The sequence below is a fragment of the Myzus persicae genome, unplaced genomic scaffold (genome assembly GCF_001856785.1).
Source record: "Myzus persicae strain clone G006 unplaced genomic scaffold, MPER_G0061.0, whole genome shotgun sequence".
Lineage (NCBI taxonomy): Eukaryota > Metazoa > Arthropoda > Insecta > Hemiptera > Aphididae > Myzus > Myzus persicae.
This window is the reverse complement of record NW_019103739.1, coordinates 84322-106425: the sequence shown is the minus strand read 5'-3', so window position 1 is coordinate 106425 and position 22104 is coordinate 84322. Positions and strand designations below refer to the sequence as shown.

The following is a 22104-nucleotide window of genomic DNA, read 5'->3' as shown; positions in this document are numbered from 1 at the left end:
CCCCCCCCCCCCCCCCCCCGTGTAGTTTAACAGCCTTCTAGATTTTCCATATCTTTCCACCTCGTTCTCGGTTTTTCAATAGGTATTTTCCTGTCAAGTTCGTTTCTAGTGCTCTACGGTGTAATGGGTTTCGTTTTCTCTTTCTACAAGCAGGTCCTGCACTCCTGCCCACTGACCACTGTAGTATCATGTTTCTGATTGATTCTATATTAAATATTAAGAATTTTAAAATGTAAGAAATTTATTTTAAATTAAATTGTTTCAAGAATTTTATCGGATAAATAAAATGGTTTTTGCAACTAACGAAATATTTATACTTATAAAGACAAATTAATAAAATAAGTAATATTTGTGTTATCGTGCAGTTAGTTGTTGGCACATGTGCGTGTGCACGTGCGGGAGTGCTCTGCTATTTCATTTTCATTCACCTACACTATACAGTCACAACTCACAGACCACAGTACACGCCAATGATCACTATTAGTACTTACTACGCACACATTTACACGTCACGCACGCACACATTTAGAAAATTGGCTATACAGAACTCCTTAAAAACGGTCGGTATCGAATCCCTTTAATAATGGTAACCGTATATAGTTAGGTAATAGTGAAATACGCATTATAAGTATTTAGTACCCTCCACTCACATCAATTCTTATAACTTATTATTGGCCCATTTACCGAACGTTTGAAGTAATATTAAAAATGTATGTAATGACTATACATAAAAAACATCCCGTAAAATATAGTGTTGAGACTTAAGCGTTGGTTGTGGCGTGGGTGAATAAAGTGGCGAAAGTGTCCCTAAATATTTTATTATTATACACTTTTTTTGACGATAAAGGTAACATGCAATACTTTGAATGCTTGACCTTGTTGCATATTTATTATTTAAAATGTATGTATACTACACGTAGTTTAATTATCATATTACAATCGGTGGAGGAGGACTATTTGTTCATTGGTTTTTACTCTTTAGTGAGTAGACAATTATTATTAATGTACCTACATCATTATGATTTATTCGTTAACAAATAAAGAACTATAAAATTATAAAATATGTTTGTATTATTATTCCTATTAGTAATCCACAACACATTTTATGAGTGATTTTTTTACTGCATAAGACTTATTAGTTATTATTCATCACTCATTTTTTACTTGACACCTGGCATAAGAAATAAAACAAAATTTTGTGAATGAGTGTTTTCTAGTTCAAATTTGAATATTTTTTTAACAACTGATTTATAAAGTATTTCTTTATATCTTAAACATTTGCTAATTTACAGCAAGTTAAAGTTCCAAGCACTTATTTAGTTATTTATTGCATTTTTTTTTGCCTCGACAATTTTTCAAATTTTCACGTGATTCTACATAGTTACTTAAAAGTTAAACATACACTAAATCAGACAATTTTTAAAATGGAATAAAAGCTATAAATCAAAATTATTTAATAATTAATTTGATTCAAAATCATTAAGTTATGCTGTGCATGCTTGGGAAAAGGATTAATAATTTGATTTTTTTTTAAGTGTGATATTATTTCCTTTATACAGTAAAAACAACCTAAACCAAATTCTAGCTCGAAATATTTCTTGTTACCTTTATCGTCAAACACAAGACTATTTACTTTAACACGAAATATTTCATGTCATCATTAACAACATTGCAGTAGTGCAGTAGGAGGAAGTAGTAACCTTAAGAGAATTTTATTTTAAATTAAATTAAATTAAAATAAAGTAGGTATACAGTAAGAGTAGTGACTATAGTGGCCCAATTTCAATAAAAATACTGAAGGTTCTGAAACACCTCATTCTTTCAGTTAGTCCACAAATAAGTAACATAAATTATGAAAGTGCTAATCCCCGCCCCCCCCCCCAAAAAAAAAAAAAAAAAAATTGAGCTTATGAGTCTTAGTATAATATATTGGATCAGAATTGGTACCGATCTGGCGAATCTTTGTGACAAACAAGAAGCTGAAATATTACGGAAGCACGTCAAGCATTTGAATCAAATCTCAACATCTATACAGTTTTAAAGGAACCTATAAGGCTAGGGGGTAGTAAATAATAATAATACACCCACCGTTCCCAATTTCCAATACAGTTCAGTTAGTATTTAGGATAAAATATTAATAAGAGTCAGATATATAAAAAAACAAAATACTTAACGAATATACACTGTATAATTTGTATTAGTTTTAGATTTGATTTTTTTTCCTCCGAACAACGATTTAGTTAAGCTATAGGCAAATCTCCGCAAAGTTGCCTATTAGATGTTCTAGGAAGTTTTCCTGGAATAGTGCTGCAGTCAAGAGCAGATGTTATGAGATTTGAAATATGTGATGCTAAGATTTTTGTTATACGCTCATAATAATGTATTCCTTCCGTGACTAGCCAAACGGAATAGCAAAAGGAATGAAATGTCCATACATATTTTTAAGATGAGCATATTTTCCCATTTTCATGAGTTTTTCATTGAATATTTCAACTGACAATTGTTAGTCAGTTGTTATGGTATCAATAAATTCATTTTAATACTTTATTTCAATATTATGTTATTACCTAGGTAGGTACATGAAATGATTTTTAAATATTTTATGACAGTAGGGTAGGGACCTACCTATATACTGAAAAGCGTGGTTAATAGTTAATACTCGAATAACATAATATTGTGTTTTATTGCTATTACAGAATGTCGGTTAGAATTAAATTCTACAAATCTTAAGCAAATAATTAGAAAAAATAATGTACCTACTACCTATCATTTAAATGATAGATACTTGTTCATATATAAAACAATACATAACATTCATAGGTACCTGAACCATCTGATTGGTTGTCGCTGCGTGTAAGTTGTTAAAACTTTTATTTATACAACCAACCATCTCGACCTTCGATCATATTAGCTTATATGGTCGAAGATCTCGACAGTAGGTATAAGGTGTAGATACTATTAAAATCCTCTGTAAAATGTAAATAAACTTCTGTGAGTCACTCCCAATGATGGCCAAACTGCTGCCGAGAATACCTTATAAATTATAATTATGTCTAAATTGATTTGATCGAAATTCGCAATTTTGTTTCATTTTGATTAAAAAATAACCTGGGTATATACGGTACCTATTATAAGTGTAGACATTAGTGTACTACAGTCAGGTTATACGTGTAGGATCCCTATTTTTATAAATGCTTTACAACTTTTAATTCCTTACGTGAAAAATACCAATTTTGGACACTTTCCAAACTGCAGCCGCTGAGTTAAACAATTACTTGCCCCGTTAACTTGCCCCGCTTTGTAAACCGTTTTCAAAACTTTTATCGATCGATTCACTAACACTTTGTTTTGTGGTTAGCTAATTTATAGTCTATAGTATGTCGTAATATCATAACTCACGAGTATAAATTATAATACAACTATTGGCTGTAGAATGTAATTAGGCATACATGTTATTATACCTACTAGGTATCTTACTTACAAATTTAATAGTAGGTAAGTTGTAGGTACCATTTTACCAAGGTTAATAAATTAATAATTATAACAAGTTTACTTGAAAAATCAGTTTTCTTTTAATTGTATACGTATCTATAAATAATACAAATAAGTAGCACTTTTGTTATTTGAACAAGATATTTTACACCTACTTACTAATACTCAGGTTTTTCTTAGTAGTGACCACATCAATACATGTATAGAGCTATTAATCGAATAAATATTATAATTCGAGCGAGGACGATACCTAGGAAATGAAATGGACTTACATCTATGATTTATCAATGTCAAATTGTAAGCCAAATAGGTAGGCACCTAAATACCAATATAATTAGGGCGGCCCCCTTTTCGGCCAGTGTTACAGTTCGGCCCAAACTTACCGTTCCCTTTTTGGCTAGTAGCTTTCTTACTAACATTATTATACCTGCAACTGTCTGAAAAAATAATAAATTAAACAATAATTGGCAATTTTTCTATTTTTATAGTCTTCACTCTTCAATGCAAATTTAATTTCGTTCACAGTTGGTTTTCTAGAGATACAGATACACCAGTATTATTCCTTGTTAGATGTATCATATAATATAATGTATTCTATAGACTGTATAGGCAATATAGTATAGTATGGTAATGGTATGGTAGTATAGTATAGACTATAGAGTAATACCAATATGTTCATGGATGTATATTTTTTTATCATAATGTTTTAATAGTATTAGTAGTAGTAGTAGTATTAATATTTAGTTGTAGCTAATAGTGTTATTTAAAAAAACTCCTGGCCAAAAACGGTGACTCCCTAGAATTGAACTACAAGATGTGAGCATCAAAGTGCTCCTGGAGGGTCACACAGTCAGCTTATAATAAAATAGACTCACCAAAACCAGAGATATACAGTTTTAGTACAGGCCACAGCTAGGATACTTCATATGACTCACGAGTAGAGTCCGAATTTGTATACATTTACATATTTGTAACGAGTGTATGCATTTTGATGGGAGTAAGAAATGTGGACGATTTGTGTAACAAATAATGCATAGAAAAAAGTTTATTTTGCATATAAATGCATATTTTAGAGATGACTGTACATTTGAACATTTTTGCATATTCAAGCATATTTTGTATAAAAGTTTATTAAGCCAATTATTTTGTTTCAATTTCATCGTTGAAATTTTAGTTCATTACGTATTTTTGGGAAATAAATGTTATTCTCCGTATGTTATCGCCAGTAAATTGTGCACTAATGCCCATATATCATTTCGTAATTCGCGTTCCATAAATTTATAAATTAAAACTTTCATTTCACTACAATTTATAAATTTTAAAATGCTGAAAAGTCGAAGCACTATTCCAACTTTAATAAAAACATGGATTGCTCTTTATTAAATATTTACTGTTCTTCAATAAATGTTGAAAGTCAATGTCTATAATTAAAAAATTAAGTTTATCTAATTTTGTTGAATTATTATTTATGGAAGAAATTTAAAAAAAAATATTAAAATGCATATATTTTGGGTATAAGAGCATATTTTTGCATTTTATTAAAAAAAATAAGAGCATATCAAGTGCATATTTTGAAGTTTTCTGATGCATAAATGCATACTATTTTGGCCTTTTTGAGTGCATACAAATCCGGACTCTACTCATGAGTATTTTGTGTCCAACACGGTCAAAAGCTTTTGAAAAATCAGTAAATATTACGTCTACCTGAATAATTTACAATTGCATCCAAAACAAAATCATTAAAAACAATCAAGTTTAGGTAAAGAGTTGTTTTTTATAAGTACCATACTGCTTGTCCACCAAAACTAAATCAACCTAGGGCATGATATTATATTATACTAAAATACACCGTAACCTAGATAAGTATATAATTTTATGACTTTTTAATGAGTTTAGCTATAACTGTGGTTCTGAAGAGATAGGTCTGTAGTTTCTGACATTGTATTTATCCCAGATTTAGAAGCAGGGGTTACACTGTTCCAGAACTCATGTATAACATGGGTGGTTAAATACAATCTTTCTACGAGCAATTAAATATCATTCATAAAGGAAAGCAGAAGGCAGACCTACTGGCTACCGATATATAAAAATACCAGCAGATTTTACATTTTTTTAATGATAAAAATACAACTACTTCAACGTCGATGTCAACAACTCTAACAGTGCAGTTACTTCAAGAATGAGAAAAAGAAACATCAGGACGCTGCCTAGAAGGAGCATTACAGTACTGAGATAAGATGTGAAAAGACTTGATTGATTCAGAGCTAGAACTAAACCATCATCACAATCAACAGCGACTTTGGGCAATAGTATTTTTTTTTTATTACTAATGGAATAAATGATATTAACATGACATTCAACTTAATAATTCAAAAACTTAACTTATTATTTATTAAGCATTGTTTAATATTATAATATTACTTATATGTATACTTTCAATTTAATATATAAACATTAAAATGTTAAGAATCTTTAAATAAATTTATATTTTATATATATATATATGAAAATTACTTCTAGAGATATTAATTTTCTTTGTGGACTGGGGTTCACTAGTGAAATAGTAAACAAGGAATGACAAAAATTATAGTTTACAGAACTTTTGCGATATTGTTAAAATTTATTTACATAAATAGGGTAACAAAAATGTAAAAACCACATTACAAACATTAATTAGTATCTAGTTGTTTTAATATATTAAAAAAATAAAATTTAAATAAACTATTGATTATTTTTATTTTTATTTGGAACCTTGTAGATAGACACGTAACCATTTAAAATATAATTTATTAGTGCATGTTTTTTATTTTTTGTAAAAGGTACGATATAATATATTTATATAATTTTCTAATATATTATAATATAATTTTCAAATGTTAAATTACCAAAAAAAGTAATAAAAATTCTATAGGTTCAAAAAATTCAAAATAAAAAAAAAACTGGATGATATAATTACAATACAAGAAATAATGATGAAAAAAAAATGTACCTAATCAAGTTATTCAGTAAAAAAATATAGTCTTAAAATTAATCTATTTACTTGGCATACTTATATAAAGCACCCTTCAAAATGTCTTGATACTTGTCGGTTGTAACTGATGAAGTTGCAGTACAGTCATTTGTTTTATAAATACCAACTAATACATTAGCCTTTTCAAACATGTTTGAGCGTAATGAAATTATGATGAACTGAGAATTTTTTGTACGTTCCTGAAAATAATTAAATTATATTTCATACTTATAACTTTGGTAAAATAAAATTGATTTATATGGAACTAGTTCTAGTAACCAGATACTTTATTATTTAAGTATATTAAACATGTGTGGAAGTGGGTTTTGATGAATTTTGATGTAAGTTTGTAAAGAAGAATTAGAGACTAAGCAATATCTTAAAGTTAATTTAATTCAAGAAAAAGATTGTATTTAATAGTTGAAAACAAATTTTTAAGTTTCATAAATTACATGAATTAAATTATCCTATTCACTTACATAACTTTTAACAGGTATTTTTAAGTTGCAACAACATTTTTTTGTGTAATTTCTAGTTACTATAGATATGGATGCTATAATGATATTTACGGGCTGATAAAGATCCAAGTACACATGCCTTCTAATAATCTTTGACTATGTAGTAGTTCAAGATCTTTTACAGGATGGTGGAGAAGAACCTGGCTCTCAAATAAGAGAAAAGATAGGGCCAAGCAGGCAGAGGAAGCCTAACGGATGGAACACAAAAGCTTAAAAAAAGATAAACATTTTTAACATGAATCAAAAAATGTGAAGAAATTAGCATATTTAACAATGTAAATCACAATAAGTCTTTTAAATGATATTTATGAGATGTAACTACTTAAATTTAAAAAACTATCTACAAATATTTATAATTACCTTTATGTAATAAGCAATGATTGATACATTTTTGAAATCTAATGCTGCGTCAATTTCATCCATAACATATAATGGTGATGGTTTATAGTAATGAAGAGCAAATACAAGAGCTAAAGATGACAATGTTTTTTCACCACCTGACAGATTAGATATTACTTTCCATGTTTTCTTAGGCGGTCTTACACTAAATATCAAATATGTATTAATAATATATGTATGAATAATATTATTTGGTCTACACCTCAGAATTTATAGTAATTAAATATACAAACCTAAAATTTATTCCTTCACTAAATGGATCTAATGAATCAACAAGTTCAAGTTCAGCGTCTCCACCAAGTGTTATCATCTGATACATCTCTTTCAGTTTAATTGTGATTTTCCTAAATGAAGCCATGAACTCATCCCTTCTTCGTTGCCGTACCTTATTAATCATTTCAATATGATCGTTATATGACTTTAACACTTCAGCCACTTCATTCGCTTTATCATTGTACTGTTGTGTCTATTTTAAAAAAACAAATATACATATAATTTTAACATAATATATTCAATATTATGAAGAAAAGCCACACGTTCTTTTTTTAAATTCAACGCACCCTTTTTTTGAATTCTTCAAGAATTTTGAAATTGGGTTTATCAAGATTTCTAAAATGTTCCATTAACGTTATTCTCTGCTGTTCGATTTCCACACTATTTATTTTAACTAATTGCTCTGTTTTATATTGGGGCAATTCTTTGGTATCTGAGTCACTATCATCATCTACATCATCAACTTGCATTTCATCTGGATCATCTTGTTTTTGAGATATTTCATTAGTTTCATTGGTTTTTACTTTTTCATTATCTTCAACTACAGCACTTTTATTATGACTTTTAGATCCAAGATTTTGATAAGATTCAATAACTGGGTCTCGTTGAGCACAATCAATTTCTGGGATCTTATGTAACTTCAATTTTGAAATCTAAAAATTAAAAACAGAATAAATAAGTTAATTTTCAGTATTTTGCACACAATAAAAAAAAAAGGAAACAATAAATAAAATGGTATTTATCTATTTTACAAAATTCCTCATCAATCAATAGGATAGATCAAGAAAATTTTTTTTTACCTTAGAATTTGTGTCTTTGAGTAGGTCTTTATTTAAGTTTATTTCAGATTCAAGGTTGGTTTCATCAGTTTTTAAATTAACGTTTTCTAAACGTAATTTATTTGTTCTGTCTAGGTTCTTATCGTCTTCACTTGTCATTTCCTTGATTTTTGTTTTTTGTTCTTCTATACTTATCTATATAAATAAAAATGTAGACATTTAAACATATTATGCATTAATAGAAAATGTTGCTAAGAAAGTTATTATTTAAAAATATTACCATATGAGTACAATATCTCAGTTGGTAGACAATAGTCACTAATTGCCAATAACTGACATTATTTTGGGGTTTACATAGAGTTAATAGTAGACTATCCTAGCTTGGCTTGATTTCAATAAATATGTGGTACTCCACTACCCTTGCAGTGATCAATATTAAATATATTATAAATAACTAAGTAATGGTATTTTTTTTATAATTTATAAATTTGGTTATAACAGATAATTTAATAGTATATTATTATTATATACATAGAAAACAATTTTCAACAAAAATTATTTATACATAACTCAATGTTTCATTCATAAAATTTAAATGAACGACCAAATGAATGTGGATGACTTTGTTTTGTAGGCATCAAACTTGAACTCACTCAAATTTCAAGTGGATATTTCAAAAAACTAGTATATTGCATTGTGGCAAGTGAGCTATTACATTTGTGGACAATATTTATGGATTGAGAGCAAGCACGGGTTGCACTTTAGGAAAAGACTGAAATTGCCTTCCAGCAGAAGCAACACATATAATTTTTTATCACACTTCTGCGGCTTCTAAAAATGCACCAAAATTTAGGTTATCTGTAATGAACTCTTCTTGCTGTTCTAGACATCTAGATTTATCAAACTTTCTCTTTCAAAACATACCAGGTGGAGATGGTTTTTGCATTACTTCTACCTGATCCCACACCGTTTTAAGATACTAAGATTTATAGAACTGTTTCTTATACAACAACATGAAAATAACAAATTATCTACCAGCAATAATAATATTTAATATAATGGACAAAACGTATCGATACGTTCGGGTATATTATTCTGATTTCAACAGTAACTTTTCAACTTTTCCAACCACTAGCATAATGAGATTTTTACTTTACCACCTACCAAGTTAGGAAAAATATATTTACTGTTTACTAGATAGATAGAATAGAGGTTATTTTCCAACTTTTCAAGCATGGAAAATTAAACATTAAATGTGCGACCAAAAAAATATAACAATACAACATTAAATCTAATAAAAAACACTTACAGTAATTTCTTTATTCTTTTCTTTCAATTCAGTAACTAGAATTTCATTTTTTTTCAACTCTTCTGTAGAGGACTCCATATTTTTCTTACATTCAATAATATCATCTTTCAAAGTTTCAATTTGACTTTCTGATTTTTTTATTTGCCTGTAATAAATTAAAAATGCATTACTATAAGAACAAATAAACAATTTTTTATTAAAATAATTATTACACAATATATTTAATAACCAAATTGTATTTTTAGGAAAGATACTCAGTAATTCAAAACTAATTTAATATTTGTTTAACAGAATTAAAATTAAATTAAATTATTATACTATACACATAAGCATAATCCTTTCCAAATGTAATTATAAATAAAAACCAATATCCTGTGATTGTACAAATAGTTAGGTAATACAATGATATATTATGTTAATTTATATAATTAATGATTTGTACTTTTTCTCAAGTGAATTGGTCTTAAACATAATATACCTCATAAGTTTCAAAATAACTTAAATAATATTTAGAATTTAATGAAAACAATTAATCGATTAAAAAACTAAGTGTTAGAACAAAAAATTACTCACCTTTGGGCCCCTTGTATATCAATATCAACTTGATTCATCTGATGACGGGTATTTTCTAACTTTGAAGTTGCTTGATCCAACAAACGTTTAGCTTCTTGAGGCTCTCCTTGAGTAATTTCTTCAATTTTTTTCTTCAAACTATCCATTTTAGACTTGATCTTATCATACTCTATTTTTGATTCTTGCAGTTCTATATTAAATATAGTTGTATAGAATTTTAAAGTAAAATAAATAATGTAGCTATGGATTCTACAATGGTGAATATAATTGTCTAATTTTTTTTTTTGCAGTGAACTGTAATGAATGGCAGATAACAGAGAGTGACGGTTAATCGAGTTTCTACTGTATTTTATTTTATTTTAACATTATTGCTATTATACATACTGCTGGAGTAGCCAGACTTATTTATTAAGATAGGATAAACGTAATTTTTAAAATAATAAATGTAACAACAATTTTCAAATCAAATTAATATGATAAATTATAATCAGTCATTTATTATAAGGATTATAATTATAAATAAATATTTAATACAACATTTTGGAGGGTAATAAACTTTCATTTTTTGAATATACCTTTTTACTATTTTTATTGATATTATTTTTAATTTTAGCAGAATATTTTCAATGAATTAAATCCTGATTTTGTATAGTTAATTATGAGTATTTAAAATGTAGGGAAGCAGAGTGTAGTGGTACAAGGTTAAGTTGCAAAATGTTAGTCCACTACTCCGCTAATCAAAACTTAAAATACTCATAAAGACAAAAATATAAACACAACTAATTAAATTCCCAATACAAAATATGATTTGTATATTACATCAATATACTCAGAAAAATATTGATACCTATGCATATGCATTTGAATTTAAAAATGTATACTTTTATTTTAAAAAAGGAAAAACTTTAAAAATAATATTGAGAAAAAAATTGTAAAAATATAATTTGTTTTACTAAGACTTCAAACAACGTAAAAAAAAACAAAATTTCAACAACTTTACTCCTGCTACTTTATGAGACAATGATAATTTATAGCTAAAGAAATATTTAATATACGTACAAAAATACCATTAAAATAATTTTAGTTGTTTATACCTTTTTCAGCCTCTTGGATTTCCGATTTCTTATTCGCAACTGCTATTGGATCTGTTTTTTTTTTTATAATTATTAACTTCTGAGTTTCAATCATGTTCTTCAATTGATTCTCTTTTTCTTTCCAAGCCTAAAATAGAATTTTTTTTTAATTATTTTAATTTGTACAATTCAAATTTATACTTGCATTTATGCGCGATGAACACTCTTTAACAATTATATTTAGATCTTCAATTTGTCTAAGATTTTGATCTATGTTAGCTTGGAAATCAAAAATGTTAGATTGTGTTTCTCTCAATTTAATTTCCAAATCTTTAGCAGTTTTGTCTAGATTTTCTACTTCATTTTGACTCACTAGAGATGAATTGCCAGTTGCATATCTCGACCTTATTTCTTGAGGTCCAATTTTACCCTTAATGGGCCTTCCACCACCAGACATGATACCTTTTGTTAATCAAATGATTCTATTAAATTTCAATTAACTATAACATTTTTTTTAAAAAAAGGTTAAGTCATACCTGATTGATCAATTAAATCTCCTTTATAAGTAACAACTCTATAACGAGTTTGGGTACCAAATGCTATTCTTCTTGCTTGTTCTAAATCTTCAGCGAGTAATGTATCATACAAACCAGAATAAAATGTGAGTCTGAAACGTTGATCCAATATTTTAATATAATCAAAAACTCTTTTCGCATTTTCAGGACTAAAAAGAACAAAACATTGCAGTTATTCTTATTATTTAAAAGTTTTGATAGAATATGGTATATAAACAAATTGACATACTAGTTATTATTTGAATCTGCACGTGATTTCAATTTTTGAACTTGAGGCATGATTGAAAATGTCAGTCGGCCAATATTATTTGTCCTCAATTTTTGAATACATGCATGAGCTGCGTCTGATGTTTCAACAACAATTTGATCTGTAGAACCACAAGCTGTACAGGCAGGTATGTCAAATTTACCTTCTACTTGTCCATAGTCTCCCTGAAATTAATAATTTAAATTGGTTTGTATTTGTTTAAAGTTAATAATTAAAAAGCACTTACACATCTACCAAGAAGTCCTTTGATTTCTCCTTTGTCTTTTAAATTTAGAATGTATTGAATAGGTCGGCTTCTTTCAGTGGTTTCTGCATAAGCTGAACGTTTTTCAGTTAAACACTGACGTATATTTTGTAGTTTAGTTTTCAACTGTATCTCATCTTCATTTAATTTTTTTATTTTTGTTTCTAGATCTTTAATTATATCTTTACTAATATGTATATCTGCTTCTGCTTTTTCTTTTTTTCTAGTAGAAAATATAAATTAATTTTGATTATTAATACTTATGAAACTATTACTACAACCAATTATCATAGAATAAAATATACTACAAAAACTCAAAGCAAAGAAATATTTAGTCATTATTGTAATAGTTTAATCTATAGAAAATCCAGTTTTACAAGCAAACAATCAATAAAATAATGTTAATATACTTGATAAATAAAATATTTTCAATTTAAACATATGAAGTTAAAGCATGTCCATAATGATGATAAAACAAGATCATTTCAACATCCAAGTGTTGTCGTATGACAGTATACAGTAAGAATTCTATAATTTACAGTCACTCTCTGTTATTCTCTCTATCAATTTTAATAAAAAGCAAACAAGACAATTGCCATTATGGTGGGAGTAAAATCTAAGGTCTACTGTACTTTTATCGTGTAGAGCAGTAATTATCAACCATTTTTTATTCGGAATTCACTTTGTAGATTTTCAAAATCTTAACCCTTTTTCCCCCCTAAGTTAAAAAGATTGATGACCTATATACTGTAACCTAACCTAACTTCTTATGCTCCGATTAAGTACCCCAGCAAAGATAATGAGTGTTCAGCAATGTGCGGTTATAGGCCATTATAAGTTTTTCGTTCTTTTTCTCATTTTATATGTAGGATAAAAATAATTTAGCAATTACAAATTTTACTCCATGATGACTACTTACGCCTCCCAATTTGGGAAACACCGGTATAGAGATCAAATAAGGTACAAATATTGTACTCATATAATATCTTCATTATTGAATCACTGTCATTTAAGACATAGAGTGAACCAAACTTTATTACCTCATATTTTCTTGGAACTTTTCAACTCCTCCCTCCATTTGTTCTTCCAAATGACTTAATTTTTCTTTTTCAGATTTCTCAGTATCAATAAGTACCTCAAACTCAGTTTTTAAGGTTTGAAACTAAAAATACATTAAAATAAGAATCAACATTGATTTAATGATTTTCTATATATAAATATAAACACATCAACACTTCAAATTATAACATTTAAAATTTTAGAAATTACTTGATTTTGTTTACAGCCAACAAGCTTCTGCAGTTTCAATTCCTCAGGAGCTAATACATCTTTTTCATCTCTGAATTTTTTTGATTTTTCAAAGCCACTAGAATTTACTTTTGTATAATTTGCTTCTAATTCTATGCATTTCTCTTCCAAAATTGGTAATTCTGTTTTCAATTTCTTCAGTTCAGCTTCTTTAATTTTTGGCACACCTTCAGCTTTAGTTATCTAAGTAAAAATATAATACAATTTAATCAAAACCCAAGCAATTCTTGTCTTGCTTTTGCTAGTAGTTGTTTAAATTGTGTGTCCAACTTTATTTATTTTTTATTATTATTATTTCATAGCTACTAGTATAACTAAGATAGTCTAATAATTAAAATATTCAAGATGGCCTCCAAAATAAAAAAGATGATAAATTTTAGAGTAGATTCAGAATTTTTCATTAATTTTTTGATGCATAAGTGCATATTTTTAAATGCATACTTCAAAACTTTTAGGAAAGTCCTTGCCCTAGTTAGCACTAACATGCTCTTATTTTGAGTGAGTAAAATTTAGTCATACATGGTTAATCCATTCTTGTTATTTTTATTTTAAATGTATTTTTCATTTTAAAAATTAATATTTATTTTAAGTTAACCCTGTAGTTTTAAATAGATTAAACTCTTTATTACATGCACTTGTTTTATGTATACTTAATGGGTTTAAAATCATTTGAAATACAAGTATAATATAAATTGAGGTATTTTGTATATAGGATATTTGTAACAGAGATAATTTGAATGAAGGATATTTTGATGCACATGATAATTTGAGGGTGAACCGGTTGAAAGGGATTTAGAGAATTAATCAGGTAGTGTAACAAGAAAGAGAAGTCGTTTGAAAAAGTTTTAAACGATTTTAAGTAATAACGTATGCATTATAGATATCACATTTTCTTCAAAATGTCAACAGAGTACAAGCGGCAAATAGTTGTTCGAAAAACAGAAGTCTGTAATCAGTACTCAACTATTAGTCTAACATTCTAGCATCTTGTATGTGTATAAATTGTGAATTGTGAAAAAAACTATCAAAAATGTAAGTTTAATGATAAATTAATAAAAAAAACACACAATGTTTAATCAAAATGAATATGAGCTTTAGGCAAAATTAGAAATGTAATTGTTTAATTGGTCAAAAAGGGTAAAACTGAATTAATACAACCAAAAGTATTCAATCAACTAGTGTTTCAAAATCAGTCAATACGTTATTTGTCATACAGAATGCAGAAACCAAACAAAAAATATTATTTTTAAGAAATAAAACAACCCTATGGAAGTGGATTTTCATTATTAGCTTTGTGGCTTTAGAACTATGTTATCTTATTTCAAAGTAATTTAATAATATAAGTTAAACTATTACAGATTAGACTCACATACAGAATAAGTCGCTTTAATACGGTTCAGTTGAATTGCCTATGTTGCTACTTTCCTTGGAACACAAATCCCTCATTAGTATTTAAAAAATTAGTTATTATATGCACAATATATTCACGACACACAGGTCTCTAAATAGCCAAACCTTTTTAAATTAATATTTATGGGTTCATTTTTACCTTTTTTTGTTCTTGTTGTATAGAATTTTCATACTTGGTTATCTGTGCTTTTGCCTGATTATATTCATCATTTAACTGACCATTTTTGCGTAAACATTTCTTAAGTTTTTCTTCATTTTTTTTTAATATAAAGTGATCAGACTTAAGCTTTCTAACAAACACATAAATAATATAAATATCATAAATGTTATTTTATTTTTAAATGCTAAGTTAAAATTATTATTATTTGTGCATTTTTGAAAAATTAAATTCAATATATTAGTATTGACTAAAAAAAAAACTATACTGCAAAATTATATAACTGAATAACAGAATATTTGTTGATATGGGGAGGATGATATTACCTTGCTTTTGGTGCACCGACATATGTTTTTATCTGTCAAAGTTCTAACAAACCGAAACAACCAAAATAGTATAATGAATACAATCAGCAAAGCGCTAATTTCCAGCATTTTAATACTTCAGTAGAACCTCAACTATTCGAACCTCCGTTATACAAACCCTCTATTATCCAAACTAAAATTAGCGTGTCTGAACGTTTTGTTATCTGAACATTGAAAATCATATCCTCAGCTGTTTTATTGAATTTATCATACCTCTCCCTTTTAGTTTATTATTAGTACATACATACATACATACTTACAAAAATGAATGTATGAGAATCATTAGTAGACAATTAAAATGCAATGGGCTTATCTAAATGACGTCCTAGTGCTTAACTTGTCAGTTTAGTTTTGCTTTCTACCACGTACACATCTTTATACGTACAAATATATTAAGATTGTCAAAGATAATTTTGTCAAAAAAATATAATAAACATTAAATGTTTCTATGTATGTAATGTATTTAATTCTAATAATAAAATATTAATAATCTATAAATTCATAATAATAATAATAATAATAATAATAAATATGTATGTACGTAATATAAAATATTTAACTGTTAGTTAAAAACTTTTTTTTTAATTTCCAATATCCAAACTAGTCCCATTAGTTCTGTTAATTGAGGTTCTACTTAATACATTACACAGTAATATAGCCATACCATAAATAAATAAATGATTGTTAATATTACTAATTTTTTTCCCTCTGATGAACTTAAACTAAGGTTTGTCAATGCTTAAAAAAAAGTGGGCAGTAGAGAGATTATGACATTTACTACATGTATGATAATCCCTTCCTTCTTAAAGAGTAGACATGGACAGACTAAACTTCCAGTGCAGAAGTAGTAAGACACTAGGTGAAGCAATCGAGCAGCATGGAGAATAGTGACAAGTTGTTAGCATAATACCATGAATAAAATCACCAATGACAGTGCATGTTATGGTAATATTCTAACCAATACACCAATGCACAGTATTTCAAAAGTAAAAATAACCTACTCAGATAAATCTTGAATTTGTTTTTCAAATGTCTTCTTATTTTTAGAAATAGTATTGATTTCATTTTCATTAGACTTTATCGCATCAAGTATCTTATTCCGAGCTTCAGTTTTGTCTTCTATTTTTGATTCATAATCAAATCTATAACATATGTAAATATTTACAAATTAAATATTTTATAATAAATAGTAAATAAAACAATTTAAATTTAAAATATACCAACCTATTTTTTTGGTAGATTTTATTACTTATCCGAGTGATTCGATTTTCAATTTTTAGATAATTAATCACAGCTTCTACAGGTTCTATAAGTTCCTCTCTTTCTTTTGCAACAAATTTTAAACGAGTTATTTTTTCATTTTTCTCCAATGATAAATCTTTAACTCTTTCTTCGAGTTTAGTAATTGGTTTCTAAATTCAATTTTAATAGAATTACATAAAAATAAAGATGTACATTTTTATTAAAATTATTTAGGTTTTCAAAGCCATTCCATATCATTATCTATTTTATAGTATGGAGCATTTTTAATAGTAAGTTATCAATCAATTAACATTTAACAAATATACAAACATACAATTTCTAAATAAAATCTAACCTTGTATCTCACGGTCCCTATGACATCTTCCAAATATTCTAACATGCCAGTTGAATGGTCATTTTCAGATTTAGGTTTCATCATAGCAATCTGTTCAACTTCACCCTAAATTTATGAATATAACTATATTTATATTTTTTCTTGTATAAGAATATATTTGTTTAAATACTTTATACAACTCACCTGAAGAATAAGAAATCTATTATGAACTAAATCTATTCCATTTTTCTTTAAAATAATTGCTATATCCTTAAACTTCACACGTTTATCATTTAATGTATAAAATGACGAATTGTCTTTAAAAGCCGTGCGTGTAATTTTTATTTCAGTACCTGGAATAGGAACAAATCCGGTTTGTGCTGTTATCTATAACAACATAAACAATTTTAAATTTAAAAATTGTAACTATTAATAAAAAAAAACCATTACATCATCTTGAATATGCACAAAATGAACGGTGACAGAACATTGGCGAACATCTTTGTGCTTGTCTGATTTATGTAAGAGTACTGATACTTTTTTTGATCTAATTTTTGAAGAACGGTATCCAAATACAAAAAGTAAAGAATCAATGACATTACTCTTTCCACTGCCATTAGCACCAACAATACTTGTTAAACTCTATAAAATAACAAGATGCTTTGACAATTTGTACATACAAGTATAACAACACTTAACATACAAAAAAAAAAATATATAATATTTGAATGATATAATATTTATAGCATTTAAAAAAACATATACAACTTCAATTTAAATAAACTATATAAATGATTGTCAGGAGACAACAGTCCTTATATATTCAAGTTAAGACACACAGTCGGTATCTGACTAGTACGCAGGGAAGCGGCAATCTATATGAAAGGTATATTGATGAATGAATATTGGGGGTGGGAGAGTTAACAAATGGTTGTTGCCTTATTAAACCAATATCTTATATCTTAAGCTAATCGGAACATACCATTTTGGATTGAAAAGGATAATCATCCATTAATTGAGGTTGACAATTTAAATTATAGAAATTTTAGAATATTAATCTAAGGTTTTGAATTAAATTGAGCGATAGAGTTAGAGGGTTAATTAAAAAACACTAGTTTTAAGGACAATTATATTTGTAAAAGTACTAAAAAAGAAATTATTTGCATAACAAGTAATACAATAATTACAGAAGAGCCTTTTAAAATATTGTCAAATCTTTACCATCAATCTAGTCATAGACCATTCAGAATTTTTCAGGCCACTCACTTTCTTTTATAGAAACTTAGAAAGAATTGCAATTAGTTTGAAGAAGCTTTAAGAAAGCTGACATTTTATAAAATCTGTCACTGGAAATTTAAAATTCCAAAATAGTTGCACATTGAAAAAATTGTATTAATAGTATAGTACTGAAAAATATTTCTGTACAGCTATAGTAATACACTTTTGGACAATTTCATTTAACTGCAACACTGTTTAATAAAAAAACATTATTTATATACAGTCAAAACTCTTTATAACGAATCTGAAGGGACCAAGAGATTTCTTTCGTTATAGAGAGTTTTCGTAATAGAGAGGGTTTAAAAAAAACAAAATTTTAATTATTTATCAAACACATCATTATTTTTACATTATTTTATATATATTTACGTATTATATTAAATTATTATTATTATTATTATACATACTTATTAAATATAATTTAATTTTTATACTATACATATTTATACTTTATTTAAAATAGTCTGTCATCTTAGTTTGGACTTTTTTATTTGGCATTATTGCCGATTATTTTTATAGTTTATATATGTAATGGATACGATAACACGTAAATTGTATTATGAAACATAAAATATTGTTTCGTTATTGAGAGTGACTAATACGTTATAGAGAATGAATTGTCTAATGGGTTATATAGCAAACCAACCATTATTATGTAATGTTTACGTTATATAGAGTTTTTTGTTGTAAAGAGTTTCATTATAAAGAGTTTTGACTGTATATTTATACTTCTTAGTTCTGAGTAAATGAGCAAACCCATCAATAGAATAGTGATTTTGATTTATAGAAAAATTATACATAGAATGTTATAGAAGGAGATAGATAGACTAACAAGTTAAGCACTACTAAGTACATGTACACCTTAATATTTATATCTATCCTTAATAAATCATACCTAAATCTAAACTGAAAAACAATTTGTAGTTATTATAATTTTTTTAATTAAGATTTCTTATACATATTAAATAAGAATAAAAATGTTTCCAATTTTAAATACTTAAGGTATTTTCTAAATTAGTCTTAAATTTTTCAACTCTACCATTTTCTCTCAAAATATTTCTAGATATTTTAGTACCTACAGTCTATTCCAAGAGAAAATGATCAGTTTTCGAGACATCCCATATGATGCGATTGGCAAAGCAAAAATCAAGTGAGATCTCATTTTACTATAATTGACTTTGGTAATTTTATATTTAGTATTTTAGTTTGAAAACTACAAGTATGATTTATAAAATTTAAAGGTAACGGTCCAATATGTTTCTTTATCGTGGTTATTGTCGTTATGGGGATTTTATTCTATTTTATTCTTGTTCTCTAACAATCATTAGTACTTGTATTTACTGTCATGTTGAGATATACCAGTAAATTGTTTTTCAAAAAGAGAGAAAATGGGGGGTTCATGGTTGTACTGTCCAAACTGACAAATCTCTTTTTCAAGGTAAAAGGAAGTAAAACCGTGGTCGATTACAATGTGAGGGCCATCAGCCATTAAGAGAAATAAATAATTCCAACAACGAAGATTCTGACGAAAATGAAATAGTACATACAAATAAAAATTAAGGGGAATCGTATGATAGGCCCATGGGTATTTGGTATTTGTTGGAAACGGCCAGACTTAATATTAGAGAGGTGGTTTTTTATCGGAGAAAAACGGGACCGAAAAACTCTTTTACAAATTATTAAAAATGAAATAAAAACTGGAACGACAATTTATAGTGGAAAGCGTACTCCACATTAAATCATCATGGATAGTATATTCATCAAACAGTTAACCATTCAGATTTTTTTATTGACCCGGAAACAGAAGCACACACTCAACAAATTGAAGGCTTATGGAGAATTATAAAATCTAAATATAATATTACAAAGAATGGAGTGTCTCCTTTACTAGATAGTCAACTCCAAGAAGAGTGGTGGAGATTGTGTCAAAATCCAAAAACCATTTTTGATGACTTTTAGATCGATATGAAAAAGACGTTTTATAACAATACAGACTGAAACAATGCAGTTATTGACGACACAGAAGTGAAATAAAAAAAGGTTAGTTAAAATTATAGGTATTTTACATTTATGACGTAGGTCAAGTGTTGGACCGTAAACCAGTCTGTAGGTCGTATATTGGACCGTTACCAATTTAAAATAGTCTGAACACAAATGTAAGTTGATTTATACGTTTTAATAATTTATAAGCTCTAGTATAAATGAAAAAAATTTTTTAATTCAGTTTTTAATATACCTATACTTATAACTATGATGATAAAGACAATACAAAGGTACTCATACATTACTATATTCAAAATCTTTTATCTATTTGTTGAGAGACTTAAAACAGCAGTTTCTTATTAACATTAATAGTAAATATAACTTTGCTAATAATAATTGTTTAATTATAAATGTTGTAATTGCTTTCTTACCAAATGCCCACCTTTTTTCAGGCATTGTATTGCTTTTCTTATGAACTAATCTAATAACTCATTACTTACATGATAAAACATGAAATCATATCCTTACCTTATGAAATTGCCCAATAGTAACTTCTCCATAATAACTTTTAAAGTTATTAGCAACAATTTCTGTAATGACCATGCGAGGCCCAGGATTTTCTTCAGCTGATGTAATTGGAGGTAATTCAACCGGTATTCGGATACCATTGAATACATCTGCGTCATCAATGTCTGATAAGTCTTCATCATCGGAAAAGTCACCAACCTTTTCTTGCCTGATCCTTTTGTTTTTTGCAGGGGTGTCATGATTCTCAGCTTTATCCTTTCGTTTCACCGCCATTATACTAAACAAATTTCATGCAAATAATTTAAATTGTCAATATTGTTGTTGAATACAAACTACAACATTTTATATTATATTCGCATCAAACGATTGTATTTGCTGTCACTTGTTATTTGAAAGACACAAGAGCCTTGACATATATTATTATGCATTAACTAACATACTTGATATACTTGTAATTTTATATTTACTCTTTTAAAACGTCCAAATTTGACCAAACGTAAAGGGCGCTAATGCCAAGAAAATCTGTCCATGGAAGTACGGATCGCACGAAAAATCAGCCGCACGTCTGCAAACGGTTATGATCTTGCAACCTGCACGGTGGTTCTACAGTTTAACCTGACAGCCATAACCCACGCTCATGTCTCATAGAAAAGAAATTGATATATAGAATAGCACATTTAACATTTAACTATTCAGGAGAATGAAAATGTGAAAAAGGAATTTAAGGAACGTAAAATGGCGCCATGCACAATAGCGATTGGCGGTTATTTCGTTATCTAAACACTCGTTCTGTCATTCTCACAGCCGCGGCGGCTTCGGTAATCGGTGGGAATGAAAACATTGAAAACTGAAAAGTAAAAAGAATTTATTGATGAAAAATAACAATTTATCAATGCAGTGTGACCAACGTGTGCAGAGAGAAATTTACTAAACTTATAACGGATTCCTGTGTTAGATTATATTTTAGTTGACGTGCGCTTTTTACG

At 27.6% G+C, this 22104-nt stretch overlaps 1 protein-coding gene across 2 annotated transcripts; it reads right to left on the bottom strand.

The window, feature by feature from the left end:
* Positions 1 to 6431: 6431 nt before the first annotated feature.
* Positions 6432 to 21946, bottom strand: LOC111035174 (structural maintenance of chromosomes protein 4). Of its 2 annotated transcripts, none has more exons than XM_022316696.1 (22): positions 21586 to 21946; positions 21119 to 21395; positions 17780 to 17971; positions 17534 to 17716; positions 17351 to 17455; positions 16978 to 17165; positions 16755 to 16895; positions 15371 to 15521; positions 13783 to 14004; positions 13554 to 13675; positions 12496 to 12736; positions 12231 to 12433; positions 11963 to 12150; positions 11632 to 11888; positions 11448 to 11574; positions 10354 to 10543; positions 9781 to 9925; positions 8493 to 8666; positions 7980 to 8345; positions 7653 to 7885; positions 7381 to 7564; positions 6432 to 6702 (listed from the first exon to the last, which is right to left on the bottom strand). In XM_022316696.1, the coding sequence occupies exons 2-22, from the start codon at positions 21389 to 21391 to the stop codon at positions 6529 to 6531; spliced, it is 4059 nt and encodes a 1352-aa protein (XP_022172388.1). In that variant the 5' UTR covers positions 21392 to 21395; positions 21586 to 21946; the 3' UTR covers positions 6432 to 6528. The 2 variants fall into 2 exon arrangements, with proteins under 2 accessions (XP_022172388.1, XP_022172389.1); XM_022316697.1 differs by lacking the exon at positions 21586 to 21946 and adding an exon at positions 21458 to 21551.
* Between the last annotated feature and the right edge of the window lie 158 nt (positions 21947 to 22104).

Coding starts and splice junctions, on each gene's coding strand:
- LOC111035174 (XM_022316696.1), bottom strand. CDS start 21,391: ATGGCGGTGAAACGAAAGGATAAAGCTGAGAATCATGACACCCCTGCA. Junction 17,456..17,533: donor ATAGATTTCTTATTCTTCAG/GTGAGTTGTATA, acceptor TCATAAATTTAG/GGTGAAGTTGAACAGATTGC. Junction 13,676..13,782: donor TTGGCTGTAAACAAAATCAA/GTAATTTCTAAA, acceptor ATGTATTTTTAG/TTTCAAACCTTAAAAACTGA.